Here is a 27,026-nt window from a genome sequence, read left to right on the forward strand (position 1 = left end):
CGACCAGACTGTCTGACGATGCGAATAAACAACTAGACCGTTTATTGTTCGTTCATTGCGTTCTGGAAGTCTTTTTGCTGAAGTTTCATACATTTTCTGTTGCTGACCAATAAAACTCAAGAGTCAATCTAGTCTAAAACTTTACAAATCATTCAATATACTGCAAACTATTTCCAGACAGACATGTTCTATGTCTCACGGTAATTATTATTAATATGTATAATTCACATCAGAGGAAAGCTTCCTGCACGAGTGAATTGACGTGCATTCTATGCCTCAACTTAGGTTACACAAGATAGATTAAGGGCGGAGATTTTCTAATCAAACCCATAAATTTTCCATAAAAAAACTATCAAAAGCAATGTAGAAATTTGGTTCGGTCAAATTAAGTCCACCGTAAAGAGATCAACGCGATTCGCTGCAAAATAGGCTCGAATGAATTTTAAACTGCACGAAACGTCGCTTTTCCGCAAGGAAAAAACCAGACCGTGCATTCATAATTCAACATATTCATGTCTGCTATTCATTTTTTTCGCCATTCGCATGATTCGCGGAATGAAAAACCATCCAGCAGCCACTATTATTGTTCACATATCGTGTTAATTTTTGCATCGTGCCGTTAGCCACGCCCCTCGAGCGTATGCACTTCCCGAGCAGGGCTCTATTCCCTTGCTCCCATTGGTGCTGTCGATGGCGAAAATCGAAAAGCAGCAGAACAAAAAACGACCGGTGCAATGAGTTGTTTTCAAAAACAACACGCGAATGAGTGAAACGGGCAACGAGTGCAAGAGACAACCGAATAGCGGTGAGAGCGGGACGACCAGTGGTTTTTCATAGCCTTTTTAGGCCGTCGCACTGCTCATCCGGCATGACTGTCCGGCAGGTAGCAGACCCAAGACGTTCAGTCTCAATCGAAATGCTTAGGCAGTAACAACCTCGCGTGCTTCCATCGTAATAATGAACAAGAAGATTGATGTGGAGATTTGATTTGTATAATCGGATTTGTGCTTGAATTCTGTGCGAATAATTGAAATGAAATTTTCGAAACATACAATTTGTATTATAAGCTAGGAAATGAGAAAGCCTGCATTTTTAATTCATTGTTGTAGCTCAATATGATTGATGTGAGTGTATACGGAAGTCATGCAATGCACGCGAGTGGTTTTCAAAGTAACGAAGCGGGATCAGATGGATATCCTTATTTATCATCAAATCATCAACACCATTACTACCATCAGCGCCAGCCAGTAGCAACTGTTGATTGTGCAAACCCGTCGGACTCCCGATCGTTCAACTCGCAGATCCTTGGCAGCATCAATAGTGCGAACAGCAACTGTACTAGCTCACCAAATTACACACAACAGCAACCTTATTCACATAGTCATTTGTACAGTCCTTCCGCGATAGAATATGGTATTACCACTTCGAACTCGCCGTCGGACCTTTACTTCGATAGTGAAACTCAGAATATTTTCTACAACAATGGTCAAACCAGTTCTACGCCCTTTCAACAAACAAGGATTATTAGTGCAGACAATGGTTTAAGTTATACCAATCTAGATTACATGTACAGTCAACAGGATTGTGGAGACAGCCTGATTAATCAAGAAAATAAGTTGCGCATACATCGCTATGGAACGTTCGGGTTACCCGCCGTTAGCGATGCTAATTCCAGTGAACATTCTGTGAACCATCATTCGATCGCGAACACCAGTTGGTCTCATCAGCTTTATGCTGAGAATAATGTGCATCATGCGCAGCAGAGCTGCGCAACCGGATTTTCGACGGCGAACGTGCTGGAACCGCAGGTTCTGCACTCGGCCCGCCTAGAATCCGACAGCAAGCTCGGTATTACCGACAGCAGCAACAACACCTCCAACGGCAGTGAAAGCAGTAACAGTGCCCTGCTGCAGTTACGGCATGAACATCTGCACCAGCAGAGCGGTTCACATAACGCACCGACCTACAAGTGGATGCAAGTCAAACGAAATGTGCCAAAGCCTCCAAGTAAGTGGAACAAAAAATCTATCTAGGCATAAAGTTAAGCCGGCTTCGTGCCGAGATCGGTAATCTAATACCTAATCTAGGAGGTGAAAAAATTGAACGAAACTAAAGTAGTTCAAATGAGTGCAAACAAGTGTTTTGCATAGAAAGGAACTTTAGTCTCAAGGCTCATTGTAGTTCAACGTGGGGAAACCGTTGGTAATGAAAACAATCTTTGATTTTTGTGAGGTAACATGACAGCAGTAGTTTTGTTCTTGATTTTGTTAAATTGTTACCAAATGCACATTATCGCCAGCGCAACTGTGATGTTTTCTCGTGGTTTGGTTTAAATATCTCTATGCATTAAGCCTCATGATCTTTATGAGCAATGATTGTAAAAATATCAACTGAAGACTGCTTCCCTGCTACTACTGGGCTGTACTGGACTGAATCAGCGAGTTTGGAATACATAAATACTCTAAGATTGATACCTTTTCTCTTTCGGTGGATTTATGATAAAACGTTTATTTTTTGCTTTGTTGAAAGGCAGAAGAAAAACTATCCAGGTTAGTCTCATTCTCATACAACCGGTTCTTACATACTGATTAACGTTTCGTATGGTAATTTAGCATTGTTTGTTTTCGTGTCTCGCTTGTTGCATTTTTTCCAACAGCGGTTGTTTTTGATGGATATTTTGAATTCATTTGAGCATACTTAAAAATAGCGCGTTTACCAACCGGGACTTTTTTGAACATCGATGAACATGAACAACATCGCGCGTAATTCCTATCAAATGATTATCGAATATCAAAAACTTAATAGTTTTTATACAGCTCCCTAATAAAGTAGTCAGAGTTTTATTATCGAAGGATGCCAAATGGTATCTCGCGCAGTCATGGATTTTGATGTAACTGCCAAAGAGACACATTTGACTGCGGACGGTTTTCGTGCATCGTGCATAACAACAAATTTCTATTAATATTTAATAACTGCCCGCGCGCGCGAATCGGATGAAGTATTTCACCACGCATACATATAAAGATTTTTTGACATTAGCTGGGGCCCTTGCTGAGGCTGTTTGCAGTAGGAATAATATCAACAACATCAAATTTCAAACTCCCGTATCCTCTCTTCGACTCTTTGCTCCCCTCTCACTCCTACATAAACGAGCCTCAGCTAATGTCATTCTCGTTAGTGACGAAACCGCAAATTACTTCATATGTTGACAGCACATAAAGGGTGTCCCACATCAAATTGCACCACGGAAGAAACGCTGTAGAAAGTTACCCATTGGGTATTTTCTCTTGAAAATTTGAGTAGAAGTAGTTTCGAGTGTATTGTTTACACTGTATTTTTATCGCGGTCAGTTTTTCGAAAATTGGAAAAAGCGGCGTCACCCGAAAAGCCTGAAAAATCCTTAACTCTCTCATCATGGATGATGAGACCTACGTCAAGGCGAGCTTCCGGCAGCTTCCGGGGCTACTATTCTTCACCGCCCAGCACAAGTTTGATATTCCAGAGAAAGTAAGGATGCAGAAAGTTTCAAAATTTGCCAAGAAATACATGATTTGGCAAGCGATCTGCTCATGTGGCAAACGGAGTGCTCCGTTCGTGACTACCGGGACTGTTAACGGACAGATCTACCTCAAGAAGTGTCTACTGAAGCATCTGCTTCCTCTGTCGAAGCAACACGCGGGCTCTACGATCTTCTGGACGCTTCTAGTTTTGTCAAAAGATGTCCTGGAGTGGTACGAAGCCAACGGGGTTACTTTCCTATCCAAGGACATGCACCCCCAATGCAACAGAACTAAGGCGCATCGAAAAATACTGGGTTGTTATGAAGCAGACATTACAGAAGCATCCCAAGGATGTCAAATCTGAGAAAAACACGAAGAAAAAGTGGGTTTCCGTACAGACAGCATTGTACAGTTGCAGTCAGATGTTGTACAAAACTTTTTGAATGGAGTTAAGCGTTAGGTGCGAGTACACGGTTATGGTATTGAAGTTGAATGAAATAAATACACTAAAAGCTTACTAATGGGTTATATTTTATTGTCTGAAAGTTTGAAAAGGATCGGTCAATTAGGTAATTTTCAACAGCGTTTCTTCGGTGGTGCAATTTGGTGTGGAACACCCTTTAATTTTCGGTGCGCGAAACTGATTTCTCATGGTTTATTTCTTATGCTGATATTTCGGATTTCCTGTTTCGCAATGGCCACGTAGCCAAACATGTCCTCAAATCGTACGCTAGCTCAAATGACAGTGATCGCACCATCTGCCCTGGTGGATCCAGATCAATTCCTTTCTACTAACAACAACTTCTTCCAGTGACACTTGTGGATGATGCAGAGGATTCCTGTCGGACTAACATTCTTTTCCCTCCCAAATTGACTTATATGGGCATGGCCAGCTTTGTTATTGGTCATTACAAAGAATTAGATTACCATAAAATGCACACTAAGAATGATCTGCTACTCCCAAGCATCATTCTGATGGTTCTTTGTGCAATTTTCGCTGATCTAGATCAATCGCGGGCAACTCACGGGCTGTCAAACTATGCTATGCTACGCTATGCTATGTTGAAAGGCAGAAGGAAAAGTTAGTTCGCTTATGTGCTCTAAATACTCACAGACTTCTTCACAACATTCTTCAGTTGGGTGCATTTTTTGTGTTAACTTTTTCAACCAGTAGCACGAATATTGTTCGTTTTTTAACATGTAGCTCTGTGTAATTTATTGAATGTTAACTATGCAAAGCGCTGGAAGCTTCGTAGATCTATATTGCTATTTTAAGACTAGTCACTGAAACTGCGTGGCCACAGCTTGATTAAAAACTTGACAGACAATATATCAAAACAGTGGTTGCATTAATTCTATCAAAATTAGGTAATAATGGTTGAACCATAAGTTAGACCGTTTTGAGCCACGAACCTAGATTTGACGCAGAGTGGAATTCATAGATTGTTGTAAATATATTGAATTGTAGCATAAACTTCGACCTAATCATGTTCAAATTTGATATCTTTACATCAGTTTTTAGAAAGTTCCATAATATCAACATTAAGAGGAGGGACTATACTTACTTACTTTACTACTTTACTTTTTCTGCGACAATCCGCTTATCGAACCCATTCCGAATTCAAGAGCCGTCTCTACATTTCTCGAACTGGAGTGCCGCTCTCCGGGGAGGGACTATACCTATATTTTATTAATAAGCTTCTCACAAGACCAATCGACACCACGGTGCAGTGGCCTGACTCAAACGACATTACCTAAATGCTCAAAATTTGAATTTTTACAAAAAGTCTTTTTCAATTTTATGATCCTAAAATTGTCATTCACTCAACCAAATTATAAAATTCAGCCCACTGTGCTCCACTTCGGCGTTCCCTGCATCTGCGCACTAGATCTATCGACGCATATTTGTGGTACTGCGTCGCTATGGACACAAATAAACGTAATGTCAACACTTGTCAATTATCGTTAGGACCTGGAAAAGTCCTCTTTAGAACTTCTCAATTTTTTTAACGAACTCGACGAAATCGTTTGCTACTACTTGACTTACCACAACCAGTCGACATAACTGTTAAATGAGTATTAAACATAACTGTTAAATTTGTATTCGTCTGCCCGTAGTCGAATAATTGAAATTAGGCCATTTATTATATTAAAGGTTCTACACTTCTTAAAGAAGCAAAGATAGAGGTATACCATAATCAGCAAAGTTGTGTATTAAGAATAAAACATATTTTAAGCATATTATAATTCGTAAATAAAATTGGGAGCGTTTTAAGATATTCGCATTTTTCGTTTCAAATTACAAAAAAAATGCATGATGTTGACAAATCAGATAAAAGCGGATAACATGACTCGGTTGCGCGGCCAAAAACCCATAGAAAAAGTATATTGGCATGTCTTCACAATATCAAACTATTCAACAGATATTTGAATCCGCAAAAATAGCTTTTTTTTGAAAATCTGTAAAAAAGAAAATAGCGCCACTGTCAGGGAGATTAATTAATCGGCACAAAACTTTGGAAAATTAGTTGTGGGGTTGAAATGAACAATTATGCTAACTTTGGTTGAAATTGCTAATGGACGATTGCAATTTTTCCGATTTTTTTGGTCACTTGAGCTGAAATGACCCATATTAAGCTGAAATTAGCCGTGACTGCTAGTTTCCCGTTAAGTTCTAATAGGCTTTTTTATCATATGTAGGATATATGTCAATCGTTTTCGTCTGAATTGGACTCGATTTCTATCCGTTAAAAGGCGGTTTGTTGAATACAAAGCCAATACCAAAGTTATAGCCATTTCCGGAGCCGTGGCTCAATACCATTTTGGTGCAATTTGTCTTGCCTTCGTCGTATAAAGTGCTTCTATAGGGTTTCCATTATACATTGCATGAATTTGAATTTGCTGTGGTCGAGCGTCCCTTGAAGAATTGAATTTCTGTAATTCTATTTTTGGTTTGAAAAAATAGTTTTTCATTGATAATTGCTTCAAAAAGCTTTGGAAGGTAGAGATAATGGCAATAAAGAGTGTCCACGTTAAAATTGCAACACACAAAATTAACACGCATAACTCGAGTTTTTATCCGATTGCCATCAAACTTTCAGGGCATCAAATGACACAATTAAATCTAGTTTTAGCGTCTTTATTTTATTAAATTTCGCCTCCGTATCCGAATGCACATACTTTGGCTTTAACCCCACACATGAAATTTTGCACAACCACAAAATCGACATGTTTTACATATTTAGCCTTGCTTTCTTCATTTCATCAACCGTTTTGGCTACGTTAGAATGTTTTAGAAGATTCTGCTTCATAATAGCCCACTATTTATCGATTGGCCGCAGCACCGGTGTATTTGAGGGGTTATGATTTTTTGGCACGAAATCGACATTACTTGCCTTATGCTACTCCAGCACGGCCTTTGCGTAATGGCATGAACCCAAATTCTACCAGGAGATCGTAAGAGAGTTGTAAGACTTGAGAAGAGGAAAAAGTCGCTTTTGGAGACACTCTTTCAAATACAAATTGCATGCCAAATTGCCAAATCAAGAATTTCATGGCAAAGTTCAACATCTTCTACTTCCGGAGGTTTTCTGGAATACCAAACTTATCCTTTACAGTAAAATACTGGTTCCCCGGAATCTGGTTGTTGTCCGCTTTCACGTAGTTGTTGTCGTCCATAACGTAGCAATGAGGTTCCGTCAAATTTTAATCGTATAATTTCTGGGCACGGTTTTTCGCGACCGTATTTATTTGGAGCCTTCTGCACCTTGAACGTACGTAATTCAGCTCAAGTTTTGGCCTTCTGCAAACTTTTGCTCAGATTCAGTTGTGCTACTTCTAGAACGGAGGAGTTTGGCTTCGCAGCGAAAGGTCCAACTACGCGGGTAGAATCCTTAACCGAATACGGACGCCGTTTTTCTTCACATCTTGACTCACGATCTACAGTCAGATGTCCTTCGAACCGTTTTATGACACGAGAGACCGTAGAATTCTGGATTCCCAAGTTTTTGCCGACTGCACGATGTGATAGATTCTTATTTTCGATGTACTTGTGCAGATTTTTTTTTGCAAGCGAACTGCTCTTTCGACTCCATTTTTTATATCTTTGCGCTTTACCACGATAATAGGTACGTCTGACTACCAGCCCGATTCAAAAATAAGCACTAGAAGTGAGCTTTCCATATTTTCGGGAAGATTTCGGTTAGTGACAAGTTAGATATCCTGAATATGAAGGCGGTTGAATCCAATTTGTTGAGGATTGCGAATAAAATGCAAAATAACACCGAACGCGATCTTCTTCAGATTATGTTGTACAGATTTCTAGAAGAAAACAATTTACAAAAAAGATTACAAATCTTTTCCGAACTATCTGTAACATTTTCAACAAAATGCATTATGGATGGCAAATTGTCAGTTCTACATTCTCTTTATTTTTGAGAATAAGTTGCCAGTTAATACAGTGTAATCTATGACTGAAGTCGAGCGTCTTAGTAGAATACGAAACCTGAAATTAAATAAAATAAAAGAAAGATACGAATCGCCTGTATATCTGTCGCGAATAAATAAAAAATAGTAGGATTTAATTTAGAAAAAAATTTTTTATTTAATTTCAAGTCTAATCTATGTTTAATTCATTCATAGTTTTCCTTTTTCCATTCAAAAACTTCTTCGTACTTGCAGGCATCGGGCTTTTAGTATTTGTGTGAAAATAAAGAATATTCAATAAGTGGGTAAAATACCTTATTTTTCCACAGTGGATTTCATTAAGATTAACCAACAAGAAGAGGCACAGTTTGTGTGAAAATAGCTCAATCCACCGGTATTGGAGGAGTTTGAAATACGTCGCACACTTATATAAAGGTTATAAAGATTCCTTTTTATCAGTCCACTGTGGTTCAAAGGTTACACCATATCTGCGAGTCACAGGACATGGGCGAAAAGTTGAGTTCGTATCCGGGGTTATTGGTTCCCATTCTTGCTTCAATCCGCGGATCCTGTATCTTGATAAAAAGACACAAATTACGAGCCTGGGAAGTGTGGCTAATGACCCTTCCTTATCTAATTTTTCCGCTCTTTCCCTTTCACGTCTTGTTCCACTCTATTGGATACTATAAACGCTTAATTTCATTACTTTTTTCTACGGAGAGTGGCTGTAAGAGTCAATAGGATCGTGGCACTAGCCACGCAATTGTCCTGTATTCTAACAGCTAGCTGCGAAGGCGCGAAGGTTTTGCTTTCGTAAAAGCGGATCCTTTTTCCCTAGTGTACCCATCTTAGTGATCCAACCAACCAGTAATTCTCTTATTTTCCTAAGTATGTTATTAGCTGCATTTAAATAAAAAAGAGTCATACTCTTAATGTGCATGTAGTTAAACATAGCGTATCGAACAATTAACGTAAATAAATAGTGTAAGATGATTTCTTGAATGAATTTTACTTCCTTCAGCGCATGTTACAGCCATGTATTGTTTTTGTTGAGAGGTTTTTGTTATTTTTAATACATTAAACATATAACTACACTTGAAAGCCTAACCATCCGTGGAAAATGGATGAAGTTATTATGAATTCAAAGCAAACATCATCATTACATTTATGAAATGTACCTGCTTAGCTTCTCTCCCTCAGTTTCTGAGCCTGACAAGTGTTGTTCGTGTATCAAGGCCGATGAATGTTCGAAAAAGCTAGTGAAAAACAATAATAAAAATGGATAATTATCCAATACAACTGACTGTGGCAGTTGACCAAAAACTCGCAAGGAAATGCTTAACGGCAAGGTCGTCAGAGTACATATATGACAGTCAGTATGGCACCGAATATCACCCTTCCCTTCCCTTCTTCAGTGTACCAACATGCTCCCATAGACTCGGAAAATCATCACAAAACAATAAAATCAGTTCAACTAACCTACTAGCCGTAATAAGATCTTGCAACTCAATGCACTAAACATTGCATTCCATAAGTTTTATTACTTGTTGAGGCATAAATTACACTAAATATTGAGATTTCTGCCCAATTAAAATTCATCACTATATTTTCACTTTTTCGCCGTCGATTTTTCATTAATTTTTTTCGGCCGTTCCGTTCGTCCAATCACTCGCGAAACTTAACTTGAGGCACAGAAAACTTTAATTTATCACCCGAACAGTTATTTAGTAAGATATTATAGTGATTTTGCCCAAACTGTTCACTTGAATTGATAGGAAAAACTTCACTTCGTTTCGATTGCAATTCCGAATCCGCGACCGTCGTTGTTGTACGTTGCCAAGGGAACGGACGTTTATATGGACCATGGAGTGATGCCAACGAAAACATTTGAGCATGAAATTGACCAATTATTTTCGGTATTGAATTAAAGGTCATAGAGTGTCGATAATAAAATTCACCGTAAACAACATTTTATGTGATAGAATTACTGTCGGATCTAGTTCAACAGCAAAAATGGTTCCACGATTCTTCGTTTCATAATTGTTCATAACAAATTATTACCTACTACTAGCAACTCTATTCTCAACAAAACGATAGTGGTAACAAGTACTGAAATCAGTAAAAAAGTAACGGAACTCTGACGACCTTCATCTTAAAGCGACGTGACAACCCTACAATGATAGCAAATGGTACGACTTAACATACAAGGCTGGTTCATAAGAATGTAAACATCAAAGGCATCAGTCAGCATCATGAAAATTAACAAAAATTACATCATCACTGTGATTGATAAAGCATAGGCCTAAAAAATCTTTTTCATACGCCGTGCGTTTACTTCGATGAATTTGGCTACGTCAGAAAAAATGACATTCACGGAGTAGTAAGCCTTAGTAGCAAGCTGTACTTATATTTTAGTCGCGAGAAACTGTTCCAAATTCCAAATATTACACCATGCATCAGCTCACTGTGATCTGCAAAACTGCCAGGAAATGTTCTATGCGTTCTCTAACTTTTCTGATTTTTAATGTTCGTTAGTTTATTGCAGAAGCGGTTGACAACTCCGTTCATTTTACTTTACCTAATTATGTATGTAGTAAAGCTTACTCTTCTTAAAAACAGAAACTATAAAATATGTATAAAAGCGCCACTAACTGCAGTCGAACATGTTTTCCGAGAAACTTCCGGCTTCAAACTTGTTGGTAATTGATATGCTTAGGGGTTAGAGCATATGTACGTTGGTTTGAAATGTTGTGAGAGACCAATCGACAAGGTTTAAACGCACTAATTCTCCTTTTACAATGATTGATGTTCCGGCAAAGGCTGTTCAGTAGTTAAATATCATATCTTTTTTATAAATTATGCCCGTTTTACCGGATTCAACGATTAATCAACATGGAACGGGTTCATTGACAGTGAAATTGTAATTGGTGTTGATGTTCAAAAGCATCTCGATTTTTCAGCACTTCCGTTTATTTGTCGAATTGTATTTATTGTATTTGTTGGCTAAAGTTCATTTTATTCAATTATTCATGTCGACAGTTTTTATAGAAGTTTTATGAAAACTGACGACAAACAGAACGTCTAACAATAGTGAAAATATAAACAAACCGAGTGAGAGTTATTTTCTCTTCGCCTGCAGAGAATAAGTAACTCTTACTTTTATGAAAAAGTACTCGAGATATAATAATCTCGATTAAGAGAGACGCTCGTTCTCGGGATCAATTCATAATCCTATGTTCTACATAAGTATTAAATTCAAAACAATAGACAAACATTAACGATTTAAAATATTGCTAGAAGCTTCTACTGTTATCCAATGTGTTCATGCATAATCATTAACCCTGATGTCCATCATTACCGTGCTAATTTTTGTCACTCCGTCGCGTCGGCGGCGGAAGCCTTTGCCGTGAATCCACACCCGTCCGCGCCACGGAGAACCGAAGTGGGAAAAGATGTTTCCATTGTAATCAATCATCAAGGTCTGAAAACTTTCGAGCTTTTCTTGTTTGTCTAGTTGTAAAACCAGTGGTTTCACGAATTACTTCGGAGATGTTTTGGTTGGCCGACGGTCGTACATACGACCGTGTAGCTCTAGCTAGCTAAACCACCGGAACCGGTTAACCACCGAGGAGCATGGTGGAAGTCAGCAGCAGCAGCGAGTTCGGGCAGACAAGTTTACTTTTAATTGATTGCGGCAAACATTTACGCATTCGATAATAATTTTTGGTTGAAATCACGACTGCTGACTGGGGCGTTAGAACCTATGGGATTTTTAACCGAATGAGTTTTTTTTGTAACGCAGTAGAAGCTTGCACTGCAGAAGATTAAGTCGGTAATCCAAACGTTCGGTATACTGCATGAGCTTAATTATTATTATTATTTATTGTATAAAATTCATCTGACAAAATAATGTCTTAATGAAAAAAAAACCGAACACAGGCCTGTGTCCAGCAATTGAATAAGTAAACACGATCGGTTTTTGTCTACGGTGAAAGGTTATCACATTGCATTTGTTGATACTAACTGTCAAAAAATGCCGGGAGCACCAACTCTGCATACGATCTACACTTAGTAACAACTAGCCGCAATCATTAGTACTGTTGATGATGTTATATATTTTGCCGTCGTCGGCGTAAAACAGACCGCATCCAGATGGCAGTATGACAGTGAATTCGTTGATAAATAACGAGAACAAAAGTGACCCAAGATTACCACCCTGGGGGACACCCGAAACATTCGTAAACACCTCGGAACAGGAAGCTTCGATCTTAACGCGAAGCGATCGGTTTATCAGATAGGATCTGAACCAGGCGACTAAGGACCTGTTGACTCCAAGTTTCTCTAGTTTGCTTAACAGAATTTCGTGTTCCACTCGATCAAATGCTGCCTTGAGATCAGTATAGACAGCATCAACTTGTCCACCGTTGTCCATTGTGCGAACGCATAGTGATGCAAATTCGGACAAATTTGTCGCAACTGACCGCTTGGGATAGAATCCATGCTGAGCGGTTGAAATGTAATTGTTCTCTTGCAGTGACCTGTTAAACAGTTTTGTAAGTGGAGTAATTAACACCTCCGCGCACAACTTTAGAATGGACGCTGGAATGCCATCGGGACCAGCAGCATAAGAAAGCTTTAACTTTTGGAGTGTAGACATGACGATTTGTTCACTAATGTGAAATGGATGGAGCTCAAAAGTATCACTAGGACAGTCGTTGATCGCAATGGCGACTTGTGTAGGTGAGGCGGAGCGTTCGTTGAATGAATTCCTAAAGTGTTGGACGAAAAGATCGCACCTCTCAAGTTCAGAGTTGGCAACTTGTTCCCCAAGGTGAACTGACATTGGCAGACCAACCACTTTCTTCTTGGAATTTACGAAATGCTAAAATCGTTTTGGATTCCTGCACAGAGAGGCCTGTGTACGGAGAACATATCGTTGGTACAGAAATCTGTTCAGTTTCTTGTAGTCGCTGCTCGCACGGTTGAATTGTACACAACCCCTCTGATTTTTTGTTGGTAATACCATTGACTTGCATCAACCCATGCAGGGCAAAACCGTCGATAAGTGTAGAACTGGCTGCAGATAAAGCCATTGGGGAGTCGACCTGCAAAGACCCGTCACTCGACTTGCACCACCGAAGCTGAGGTTGATTATAGTCCCCAAACTGCAGAGCATAATCACTGAGTTCCAAGTTAGAGACAACAGCACCGATAGAGAGTCCACGTGCTCATGAATGCTGCTAAAATCGTTACGACGATCCGAGGGCAAATAGATGACACTCACAACTTGACGAGGCGTAGCGATTCTAACCCATAGCTGCTCTATAGCATTTGACACAGGCGTTGGATCAATATATCAGGTATCATCAAGTATCAGCATCTTTGGCTCGAGCAGCACATTCCTCACAATCATGGATCAATATAGCTGTTCCAACCAGTTGAAACAGCAATCAGAAGACCCCCGCCACGGATTTTTCTACTGTTCGAGGGGTTACGATCGGTGCGATGGACAGTAAAGCCATTGCCGAACAGTTGCGCACTGTATAAACATTCGTTCAGCCATGTCTCGGTCAACACAATAATACACAATACATCGTAGTCGCACTCACTAGCAGCTAGAAAAAATGAGTCTACCTTTGTCCGTAATCCTCGCACATTCTACCAAGTAACAACGCATGGGACGGTTATCTTCCACATCACTAGATGCAACAGCTGCATTGTTCGATTCTAATGTTGAGGTACCAGTTCTGCGTCATCCATGGAAGGCAGGAGCGTTGGGGTCTAATGGCCTAGAAGCGCAGAGCGGATCAGTGGTGTGATGCGGGCTTGAAAGTTCGTACTTGCCATGAATGCAATGTTGGAAACTCCGTTCCCCGCAACCCCACGTAGGACCAGGACAACTGTTGAACGCGGTCAGGAAAGGCGCGACTTCATTTGCGAAGAGCCCGGCGCGGTGTTGGTGGATAAAAAATCGCCAACCGGGGTCACCTCAACACGAGGAGTTGTCAGCAACGAATGAGTGTTAGGCGGAGCCCAATAACGTTTTGGATTCGGATTATCAAATTCCCGAAAAGTAATACCGTTTGGTCAAGTACCTGGATCCAGTGCGATGCTGCGATATTTTTTATCCTGACCAAGTTTGAAGGAGATGAAGTTCATCGCATTTAGGTCGGCATCCTTCTTCAGAAGAGGGATCACTTTGATAGGACCCTCACACTGTAAGCAGTCCCGAACCAACTCAGTAACGGTCTCGGATTTTACACTATGGTGATGTGATCCACATCATCTTGGATCGGCTTAGCACAATGGTCGCAGACATTTTCCATTGCTACAGAGGACAACAGATTGCTCGAATAGATCGACTTTTTACGTTAACGTTCCGTTGACGGTTAATTTGAACCGACTTCTTCGGCGTTCAGTGACGGATAATCTGAACCGACTTTCCGACTGACGTTACGGTGACGGTGACGTGTGACGGTGAAGTGACGTCACTTCACTAATCACTAATAGCTAGTGGAATTGCTTCACAAAGCACTATTAGGGTTAGAAATTGAATCTGAATTTACTATATGTAGAACACAAAACGGTGAGAAAGTAATTGCGCAATATGCATTGAAACAGTGCAGTCAAATTCAGCTGACATATTAATTTTCCTCACGATTCCTTATTTAAGGTGAAGGTCGTCAGAGGCCAGCTGCTTTTTTACTGATTTCAGTACTTGTTTTCACTATCGTTTTGTTTATGCTAAATTGCTAGTAGTAGGTAATAATCTGTTATGAACAATTATGAAACATAGAATCGCGTATCTATTTTTGCTGTTGAACTAGATCCGATAATAATTCTATCACATAAAATGTTGTTTACGGTGAATTTTATCAACAGAGAATTTTATAAGTATATTTTCGATACTTTACGACCGTTAATTTAATAGTGAAAATTATTGGCCAATTTCACGGCATCACTCCCGTTTCCTTGGTAACGTATCAACAACGACGGTCGCGGATTCGGAATTGCAATCGAAACGAAGTAAAGTTTTTCATATCAATTCAAGTGAACAGTTTGGGCAAAATCATTTTAATATCTTACCAGATAACTGTTCGGGTGGTAAATTAAAGTTTTCTGTGTTTCAAGTTAAGTTTCGCGAGTGATGTGATGAATGGAACGGCCGAAAAAATTAAAAAAAAACGACGGCGAAAAAGTGAAAATATAGTGATGAATTTTAATTGGGCAGAAATCTCAATATTTAGTGTAATTTATGCCTCAATAAGTAATAGAACTTATAGAATGCAATGTTTAGTGCTTTGAGTTGCAAGATCTTATTACGACTAGCAGGTCACTTGAACTAATTTTATTTTTTTGTGATGCTTTCCCGAGTCTATGGGAGCATGTTGATACACTGAAGAATGGAAGGGAAGGGTGATATTCGGTGCCATACTGACTGCCATAAATGGACTCTGACGACCTTGTCCTTAAACAACTCGAAAATGCGAATCGGTTGAAAACTCTTTTCCAGAATCTGTTTCTAAATAAGCAAAAACAATCGTTTTACTACAAAAACATGTTGTTGTGTTTTACTAGACATAGTTTTTGATGCCATATGATTTGAAAATAGATAAAAGTTGAAAATCACAATTTATCTTGTATTTGTAGACAACTGGAAGAATTCTTCTTTGTTCATTTGAAGCGAATTCCGAATTGTTTTTTAAGCAGATAAATACATGATTTCCCCACACAGTTCTCTAGGAAAAAAGTTGCAGATTTAACTTAGAAACAGGGACTTGACGTGAAAGGTGGTGCTACAATTTGTTCCCTTCACGGGAAATTAGCAGTCATTAAGTTTTCGTCGGAAAGCCCAATTTCGGAAGCAGTTTTTGGGTCCAAAAGCGGGATTCTGTTTATGTTCTGTTAATTCTGTTAATGTAAATACTGCATTCTTCTTGCCAATCTGAACACAGCAAATATATTTTTATGAACAGAATTTTTGTTTCAAACAAAAAAACTGTTTTTGAAATTGGCAGAATCGATGACGACTAATTTCATCTTAATACTTTTTTTAAAAAGGTTTGAACGTACGAGGCGAAAAATGACTAATTGAAAGAACCGGAAAATTGTCGAAATATAAACCAAAAGTATTGAATTAGGGCAGGTGGAACACGAACCCACAAGCCTTGGTTGCCGGACAAGCGTGATTCCACTACACCACCACGCCACTCTTCTTTTAGGTAGTCTAATACCCAGTTTTGTTGCGTATTTATATGAAATCCGTGGTATCAGGATTCGGAAAATATAGGTATTCTACAATATTGATATTATAGAAGTTGAGTTTGATATGATTCTGTTGAGTAAATCGACTAGGTCGACCGCTCGAAAACTAGTGATTACGAAGAACCCAGGATACGGTGGGCCTGGCATGTTGTAAGAATGCCGAACAATTATCCTGCTAAGAAGATGTTTGTTTCAAATCAGGTAGGAACAAGACGATAGCCAAATAGCTATAACCACTGTACATTAGAGAAATTTTTCATCATGCTTTGTCTTAGAATGGTAGCCAATTAAATAAATAAATTTAATTATATTCAATTAAATAGATAAAATTAATTATAAGACTTTTTATACAAGAAAAGAAACTGTATATACAGCATCAGTTCGCTTTAGGCAACAAGCCTAAAAAATATATATAACCAAAATCGAACGTACTTTACTAAAAGAACGTGTTACAATCATGAAACACACTCTCTTCATATAAATGAGGATTTGGGCAGTATCGATCACAAATTTGGCTATAGAGTAAGGAGGGGTAAAAGTGCGATGCGGGTAAAAGTGCGATTCAATGATTTATCGGTGCAGATTCCGAGTAAATTTTCTACATTGGCATGGATGGGTGACTATTTTGACAGCTTGAATCTAACGTAAACTTTGGTTGCTTACGAAGCATAGTTGCTGAGTTATGAGTTAATGTTATTTTAGGGCGGTTTTGATGTAATTTTTCGTTATACGGCAAATATGATATCAACAGGAGGATATTACTTGTTGAAAATTTGTAGCAGCGTTTTACATCACTCACATATCTGTTTTGACAATACGGTGAAAATAATTTACAAAATATATTTCGGTTTTCCGTAATTTAAGCTAACCCCGTCAAGCGTCTAGCGGGGCAAAAGTTCGATTCACGGACGGGGCAAAAGTGCGATTCATGGACGAGGCAAAAATGTATAGCTAATGATATACAGCTTTGGGCTCTATATCACAGATACTAGAAATGAAAGATCTGCAGAAAACTGTGTGCTCTACAGATGTTGGCCGAAAAAAATGTGTTTCCGCTGATGAAACTAAAAACAAACGTTTGGAAAAGTTTCAATCTAACGGAGGCTGCAATACACCAGCGCAAAATAGAAAAGGTGCAAATTGAGAATATTCCTTATTGAAACATAACGCAGATTGAAGATAATATGGGTTTGTTAGCTACTGCTGGGCTAATTTCATGGATTCTAGCTTCGAACTTTTGCCCCGCGGTATTCGCACTTTTGCCCCGCTAGTGGGGTAAAAGTGCGAATCTCCACTTGATCAGAAGAAAGAAGAATTTATTTTGCAAAACACTATTACCGCAGATGATTTATAGTTGAATGTGAAGACATTGAGTTACTGCATCACTATAAAATAAATTATGTTGTTGTTCTTCTTTATATGTCACGAAAATTGATGATAACTTCAAACATCGCACTTATGCCCCGCCCTACTCTAATATTTATGCATGAAGGATGGATGTGTCGTTTAAGTTACAAATAGTAGATTTAGTAGTTTTTGGCTGACAGTTTTAGGTTGTTGCCTTTAACTTTGTGTCGAAGTAAAATAATAATTCATTAGGCAAAATAACTGTTTTCTAAGGAAAAAACCAAAAAAAAACTAAATAGTACATAATTAGCTTTATGTAATACCATTGACATACATGTGATTCTTGTTCGGAGATATGAATGAGTACAGCGATGTATCTGTATCAGATACAGAATGAGGGTGACACACATGATGTTGTAAAGTACACTGCTAACTGTATTCAGTTTGATATAGCTGTTCAGTCAACTTTAGGTTGTTTTGTTCTGATCGATTAAAATGTGATGACATGGTGTGTGAATCACCTTTTGGTTTTTGCCATGGCATCTGGTGACTTGCAATATAACGATTCCATGGAGTCATTCCTATGTATATCATTCAAGAATTTGTTCATTAAGAAATCTTGAATTCGGTAGGATTGCAGCAAGCTGCAATCGGACACAATCGATTGAGTTTCCGTCAACTCCTGTGTCTGTGACGTCATACCGTTTCTCGATCTAAGAAATAAGAAAATCATCCCTGCGGCTGGCTGCCGCACAGTATAGTACATATCCTTCGCACCCCCCCATAAAAGTGGCTGAACATTCAAAACACAGAGCTAATTAACAACCGGCGGGAAAGCAAAGCATGCATAATAAAAGATTTTTATCGTTATACATAATTACAATATTTCCACGTCAACCGGCATGCAAACGCCGACACTACTATTGCGGGCGGCTTGATATCGGTACCTTATAGGTACCACCTTAAGCACTCCGGCTATTGTGGTGTCCAGAGTGTCCTGCCGTCGTACCGCCGCGACTTTGGGTTAGGGTGCTTGTTGACGCGCCACTGGATCAATAAAATAATTAACAGCTGCGTGCTGTATTTTAACTAGACAGTGTAGAAAACTAAAATATAGCCTTGAAAGGTAGTTTCAGTTTCAGAAATGCGGTCATAATAAGAAAAAGACCGGCAGAAACAGTTGAATGATTCCGTATGTTTTGGTAACTTTCACTCATTTCGCCAATTTGACATTTCTTTTGAGGAAAATTCATTGTTTAATCATAGAATGATGCAATTTATAGATTTTATTTTTCCAGTAAATCTATATTTTGGGTGAAGTGGGTGAAGTGCATTTAATTCGTACGCACATGGTGTCGATATCAACCCACTCGATGCACCTCCGATTATGTATTCGCATTCAGCCAGCGTGGGGTGAATACTGTTCCAGTAAAGACTCAATCGACTTCTAGCCTTCACCTTTCCATTGGCGGGCTAGTTCCCTTCCAAGCACGTGTATTTATGTAAAATAAATAGTCACGCTGCCGAAAGCGAGATTGTGCTGCACAGATATCCAAGCCAGGCAGGCGGCAGTGGAAGTGTTCTGTTTTGAGGCAAATATCAACGCAACTGTCCAAATAGCATTAGTGCCGAATCGTTACCGGAGCATCGGATCATCTAATGTTGAGCAATGGTCAAGTTATTCGATACCGATGCAATGCCGGGGAAATCTATATAATACAAATATATACCAATCGCAACGCAGAAAGGGGGATAAGATTCGGTATCAAGTTACACTATCGAGAATCATGAGCCCCGGCATCGAAAGTTTGTGGTCGTTGCGGTGGATTATGCGATTACCGTGATATCACTTCGCGGGGACATTAATATTTGTAAATATTGGAAAATGCATTTTGAGCAACACCAATTCCAAGCCGAACCAGAAAATTTCAATTGGATTATTTCTATAATATTTCTTTTTAGAGTAAAGCAAAAATACGACTAGAAATTTCGACTAAACTTAACGCTGACCCTGACTCAGTTGGTTATTGAGTCGTCAACAGACAAACTGGCTAGGGTCGCCAAATCGGCAATACAGTCGAGTGTTGGGTGAAATTTTTTCTTACTTCTTTTGATCCATTTCCGAATCCGTTATCAGTGCCACTTACGAACAGCAGGGCCGCAACAAAGTAGGTACGGACATCCATCGGTGGGTAAACTTCCTTTAAAATTATTCACTGTTATCAAGCATGGAAAAAATCATATCAAACAGCATTCATTTTGAAATCATCGACGAACCTGCTCATCGTAAGGTTTCAATCGCACTGACCATCTCTGTACAAAATTGCACACTCCTACGAACGAAGAAGAACCAGCAAAGCAAAGGAAAATATGCGACAGCGTTCGTTGGTGGTTTTGTTCACGCGATGGATCTTTCGTGCGGTGTGTTAATTGTACTACGAACGCTCGGCAAAAGATTCATTTTTGAATGCATTCACTCAGTCGCAAAGAATGTTCACAAAACAATCGTTTGAATCTTTCTTGCGCGATCGTTCGAATGTTTCTTGAGCGTTCGTTATTAACCCCTCTATGCGGTCGGCGCGGTGCGGTCAATGAAATAAGCGTAATTTTTCATGTTTTCCAATATTGTTTCACCAAATTTAGAAATTTTCTCTTCATAATCCCTAAAGATTGTGACCATATGTCATTCGGTTCTGGATAGGGTTGGGATAGCGGCCGTACCTGAACCGGGAAAACCGCTAATAGCGGCTGATTTTCCAATACCGAAATACCGGTACCGGCACGGGAGAATACAGGTTGTTTCAGCACCGACCAATAATGCAATTTTTCTAACATTCGCCCACAAAACCGAAGTGGTTGAACATGAGGAACGAGATTGGCGAAATTGTTGGTAAGGCACCGCCGAGCGTTGGTTATGCGAGTAGAACTAAAGGAAAAATTTGAAAGGACTGTAGAAGTACAAGGCAGTGGCAACTTGAAGGGGCTCGATTAGTCCCGTATTCCAAAAAAAAATTTGGCTATATGAATTGACTTACTTCGAAACTAGACGTTTGAAGGCAAGTATTTGACTATGCTTATGATACCCTGTGTACAGTCTGTCCTACGATGATAGATTTCGAGAGGAGATTTTCGGTGTCGAACAATTTTGTTACAAAGGCTTATTGTCACATGGAGGATTTGAAATGCATTGAATATTTTGTGCAGCTTAAAGTCGAATTTTGAAACCGCTAATTTGATTACGAGCCTGTTATCTTATCTACACTGGTACCTAGTATTATTTCCGGACACTGTGCTGTTAACTTCACCTAGAGTTAGTAGAACAGTTTCTTTTTCTTCAATTTTTCCATGAAATAAGTTCATATAGGCTATCGAAACTATGTAAACTGAAGAGCTTTAAATTGTTTTTATAACCAGATGGTTCTATCTGTACCGGAGGTACAGTGGAGTTTCGAATTTGGCATGGTTCGATTTTAGCATGCCTTGATTTTGGCAACACAAAATATTTCCCTTACAAAAATATGCTTATATATCAATCAGTTTCCGAACACATGCTTCAAATCACGCAAAAATGATGTTCTTAGAGTGTTCATGAAAAAAAGTTTGCTGTTATAGAATGTTTCAAATAATATTTTTATTGCCGTAGGACTACGTTTTACCGCAGGTTACCAAAAGCTTACTTGCACCGGACAGCTAACTCTTGGCGGACTTTTCAAACATAAAACTGTTGCAATCGTTGATTAATAATATTTACTCAATTTCTAACGCATTTATATTCAATTTGTTCATATCAAAAAAGGGTCTCGATTTTGGCACCGTTTTGATTTTGGTTTCGATTGCCCAACAAAGGCGACACGCATTTGTTGCCAAATTCGAAATCCCACTTAACGCATGAGGAACGCTAACTTTATCTCGGTATATGTTGGAATTCAGGCAACACAAAACGTTACTGTTTTCAGCAAAATTAATCAGTATTGTTCTTAAGATCGGTGGACAAAGTTTTATAAGTCACCAGGCAACATTATTATTTGCGTGGATTATGCGAGCATGTCCGTTAATCGAAGTTGGTATGTGTATCGAAAGGTTGAAAACTCTTGGGTACCGGTATTACTGGTATTATGTTTCCAGTACCGAAATACCGGTTTTCGAAAAATATTGTCGGCACTCCCGACCCTAATGAGCACTCAGTCCAGCTTTGAACCGCATTGAACATCTCTTGAAATATGATTTAAAGGCAAAGTTATCTGTTTTGTTTTGCTACATAACTAAAAACCTAGATAATTTCATATCTATAATGAGAAATCAGTCGGTTTGTAATCAAAATGACTTAACGGGAAATGAGCAGTCATTAACTTTTCGTCAGAAAGCCCAATTTCGGAAGTAGTTTTTGGGCCAAAAACAGGAGTTTGTTTCTAAAAATTTATTCACTGCATTTTTCTTGACAATCGGAACATAGTGATATATTTTCATGAACAAAATTTTTGTTTCAAACAAAAAACTGCTTTTGAAATTTACAGAATCAACGACGGCTCATTTCACCTTAAACCGAGCTCTTGTATAAAAAGGGTCAGCAATTCACACAGGATTATTTGAGAAATTGGTTAAACGGACCGATATGACTACAGTCAATGATTTGTTTAAAAAAAATAAAAATGTTTCAACCAAATTTTAGAAATTCGACAAAAAATCGTTAAAAGCTACATGTTAACGACCATCGGAATAATTCTGGGCCGAATAGCATGTGGCTTAGGTCTGCAGGAAAAATGCAATTAGGAAAAGCATTTCAAAAAAAAATTCCCAAAATTAGTAAAAAGTTTTGAAAAATTAAACTCTTGTACCGGAAAGTTGTCTCTATGGTTTGATACAGACATGCTTAATGATTTTTGTAAACATGCTAAAAAAGCGCAAAATCAGGTTGAATTTAAGGAGAAATGATTCGTCATTGATCCTGTAAATTTCAAAAGCTTTTTATTTGAAACAAAAATTCGTTGTGTTCAGATTGGCAAGAAGAATACAGTGAATACGTTTCTATAAACAGAACCCCGCTTTTGGGCCCAAAAACTGCTTCCAAAATTGGGCTCTCCGATTATTTTTAATGACTTTTAGGATTACTTAGAGAAGTTAATATTTCGAAAAACTACAACGTATACAGCCCTAAGGGTTGTACGAAAGGGTGACGTAGGACTATATCAGATCATCAGATCAAAGACTAATGTAAACTGCAATTCTGGCATATGTATGTTTATAAGAATCTGTGAGTGCCATTGTTTAAGTGAATGTTTAAAAGAGAAGAGCGAAATATTCAGATTCAATTCTTCATTGAATGTAATGGTGGCTTTCAAAATACGTGGACGGGGTTTCATAAGTACAATGCAGGCAACCTTTGTGACGCAGAGATCAAAAAATCACTTGTGTGCATCATAAAGGTTGAAATGGTAATGATCACTGTCTTTTGCTCCGAGAAGGTTTTACTAGTTTATTTTCACAGCTTACCGCTTGTTACATAGCAGAAAATATGGCACATACGCAAAAATTTCTGTTTTATTTGTATGAGGGTCCTTATCCTCCTACCACAGGGGTGAGGGGTCTCAAACCATCATAAAATAAATAAATTCATGCCTCTAAACAACCCCACATGCCAAATTGGTTACCCTTTGCTTGATTAGTTCTCGAGTTCTGAAGAAATTTTTGTTTCCTTTGTATTGGAACCCCCCCCCCCCCCCCTTACGCCTTCCTTAAAATTGCTCTCTTACCACCCTATAAAATTGCCTGTCATTTTATCTATCCAACGACATATAAGTTGGTCAGTTCCGTTCAGTAGTTTAGTAGTTATTACCATTTGAAATCTTTCATTCAAACGTTATACTTCTATTTTCATTTTCACAAAGTGCTACCCAGTCCCAGTATAGTAAACAAAGACGTAGTCCTACGTCAAAAGTTAATCGACCCGATCCCCAATCAATTAACCGTTTCGAGAGTCTACTGTACATCTAACCGTCACTGATATTCAGCAAAAATCACTTTGAAAATTGTTTTACTTGATGCCATACGTGACCAACATCGTTAACATGATAAAACATGAAATAAAATAATTTAATGTTCAGATTGGTCATACAAAGCCCGCACGACCAATTTACATCATTTCATTTTTATTGAGCCTGTTAATAATGAGCGAAACCTAAATGCACAAAACAAAAATGGCAGGATTATTCCGTCAATACCATTACAAAATCTGCTAAAATATAAGTTTCAGTCAGTGCCTTAGTTTAAAAACTACATTGAATATTCCTTGCATAGCTACGCATTGCGCGGTTTGCGCTTTACCAACCCAACAGCAAACATTCTTTTATTTCATTCAGTAAGAAGATCGTTGAACACAATCATTTGGATTCGCAATCATGGTTCGCAGATGATTTTTTCCAACACAATCTTTTGATTCAAACGATTCTAAATGAACCTCGATACAACAGTTCCGATCTTGTTTGAATCATTCGCATTCTCTCTGCTGTTGGTCGGCAATTCATCGGTGAATTCACTTTGTAGGGTTCTGTTCGAGAGCTTGCATGTGAGCGAGAATGATTGAAAGCAATACTTCGAAGCAAGCAATATATTCACCAAAAATAATGTGAGTGAATGAATTTTTCCATGCTTGACTGTTATTATTGCTTGAACACGATCTGGATAGCTTTGATTAAAGCTGAAATCTGACAGTTTCCCCACAAAACATTCGAGCTCAGTCACAAATCATCAAAGCAGTCAGTGAACCTTTACACGATAATCAATCATTGTGTGTGCGTTGAAAATAAAAAAACCGCGAGCTTTTAAACAGCAATAGCGGTGGCGGTTGTTGGCACACCGAACGCATGGCACAGTGGGGCAAAAATTACCTACTGGTTTAATTCTGGTTGCTGCACAAACTGTTGGTGCTATTGCTGTTATAATTGACATGTATAGCAAGAAAAAAAGAAATTAGGAAACTACTTTTTTTAATTAAAACAAGTACTACAACTTTAATTTTCATTTCCGAAGTCGAAATTCAATAGGTAAAATATGATTCGATTGAATTTATTTATTCGGTAAAAAGTTGTCAGAATTTTCAGAAAACTGTATATCTATGGCAAAGGTAAACCTTGGTATAAACTTTAGAACAATTAGGGTAACCAACGTATTTTGGACCCCTTTAGCAGCTGTACATAATTTGGACACTTACAGCAAAATCAAATGGAAGTGTCCAAATTATGTACAGCTGCTGAAGGGGTTCAAAATAGGTTGGTTACCCTACGGGGCTAATGCAACGATCCTACTAATTCCAGAAGCACCGCCCAGGCGAGACATAGTTTTCCGCTTATTTTGATATAAATTTTGTAATGATCCGACTGCGGGACGTAAGCGTTTCAGTGCCAAGTGGAATTAACTTGTCTTAATAAATCGCCGCTGCTATAAAACACGATTTTCAAACTTTATGTACCCTTTTCTCGGGAACTAACCAACGTATTGGAATTGGAACAAACATTTGTTTCGTTATATTGATAGAAGTTTGGAGAAGACTTTCATAACTTTTTAGCTTTGTATGGTTAAAAAATAAAATTTTGTCTTAACTTGGTCGTCTATTTGTCGGAGATAGTTGAACCAATTCACGTGCTAGTACTCTCATTTGAGGTGTGGTTTTATCTAGTAGATCACTATTCAATCAGAAAGTTCAGAAAGTTGTATCCATCAGCCGCCATTATCGCTCGTGGGAAGCTGGATTGTTTCGTAGTCCGCTTCGTTCCATTTAAAAGTTATAAGTAAAAATGTGAAAACAGAGGTGGGCACCGGTAATCAGCTAACCGCTAACATTTTAGCTAGCGAGTAGCGCGTTCGCTAAGTTTTAAATGTGCTAGCGCTTCTATTAGCTTCTGATAAATATAAGTACTACTAAATAAATTACCAGCCACTAATTTTTGCAAATAATTTTTGGAAATAGTACAACTAGCCATGAATGAACTATATTTACTCGCGTCGCGAACAGCAGCGACCAATTTTATCAATTTGCAAGAAGTCGCAACTCTTATTTTGGTTATTATTTTCAAAAATTAGCGGCTTGTGGTTTATTTAGTGGCACTTCAACTTATCGGAAGCTAATGAAAGCGCTAACACATTTAAAACCTAGCGAACGCACTACTCGCTGGCTAAAAGGTTAGCGGTTAGCTGATTAGCGGTGCCCACCTCTGTGTGAGAACAACATAACTCGATTTTCTCCGTAAGCGCTGAACCAATTTCGATGATTTTAGTGCCAAATATAAGGTCCTGTTACCGTCAAGTTTCAGGCAAAACTTCATTCGGATGGAGCAGACAGTTCAAAAGTAAAAATCTGAAAATGTGTTTTGACTAGGTCTCAATTAGTCGAATAGTAGTTCAGAGATTGTCAAACTGATTTACGGGCTATTAGCCTTGTTTGATGGCAAAAAAGCCTTATAGAACACTATTAAATTGTTTTTTGATCGTACCTTGAATTTTAATTTAAAACAATCTTTTTCAACACATTAAAATTTAAGCTTGTTAAAGCTTGATAATTCATCTTATTATCTCTAACTTACTGTTTCTTGTACTTACTCAAATCAACAATAATTTACATATACTTATTTAACAATTTCATGAAAAAAGCATGTATCACAAATTAAAATGCTCCCAAAATTTTCTGAGTTAGACTTGCACCAAAAATCGTCGTTTCTTTCTTTGAAAAAAATCAACTTTTCAACGACTGAACCGATTTGCATGATTTTGATACTGAATGAAAGGTTAAAATTAGTGATATTTATGAATTTATCTGTATCTGTCAGTAGAAGTTATCTAACTAGCTAACTAATATAGCGTAAACAAACGGTTGAATTATGTTACGCACACCCCTCATTCCCTTGGTTACGCCCATGATTTGTAGTCTGTAGATCTTGTTGAAAACAATGTCGCACAACACTCAAATGAGAGTAGTAAAAAGTCAGGAGTTGCAGCTAAAAGTTATTCATCATCACTGGGGGTTGTTGATATTTAAAAAATAATATCGATATCAGTAATATCGATATTTGGGTTCGTGATGATATTTACATAGATATTCAAATCGCATATCGATATTTTTATCGATATTGCGAAAAAACTGCGTAACTGCTTGAAAAGGTGCGATTTAACATTTTATCATCTTGATGCATTCTGCGAGCTTTTTCGTTATTATCCAAAGAATAAAGTGCCAAAGGCCTTTAAGCCCTTTAACATGAATTCGCACTTGAACTCTGCAAGCAGCATCTAATCATGATGCTTGATGAACTTATAGATGACAAAATAGGAAATATTTTTGTTATCTCTCATGCATGTTGTTACGCCGTATGGAAATCATTGATGGATAAATTTGGTCTAATTAGAGGAAAGTTAAACCCATAGTGCGAATTGCGTGAACGCACCCTCAGGAAAAAGCAAAACGCAATCAAAAAGCTTGCTCTCACTACAAGATACATTGAT

The 27,026-nt window shown here is 38.4% G+C and overlaps 1 protein-coding gene across 1 annotated transcript in view; it reads left to right on the top strand.

Annotated features, from left to right (window-relative positions):
• Nucleotides 1–1,115: 1,115 nt before the first annotated feature.
• LOC128736848 (homeotic protein labial-like) overlaps nucleotides 1,116–27,026 on the top strand; it is a 56,503-nt gene continuing 30,592 nt past the window's right edge. The window contains exon 1 of the mRNA XM_053831345.1: nucleotides 1,116–2,007. Within this exon, the coding sequence (XP_053687320.1) occupies nucleotides 1,116–2,007 (892 nt within the window). The remainder of the gene's footprint in view (nucleotides 2,008–27,026) is intronic.

This window comes from Sabethes cyaneus, chromosome 2, assembly GCF_943734655.1.
Source record: "Sabethes cyaneus chromosome 2, idSabCyanKW18_F2, whole genome shotgun sequence".
Lineage (NCBI taxonomy): Eukaryota > Metazoa > Arthropoda > Insecta > Diptera > Culicidae > Sabethes > Sabethes cyaneus.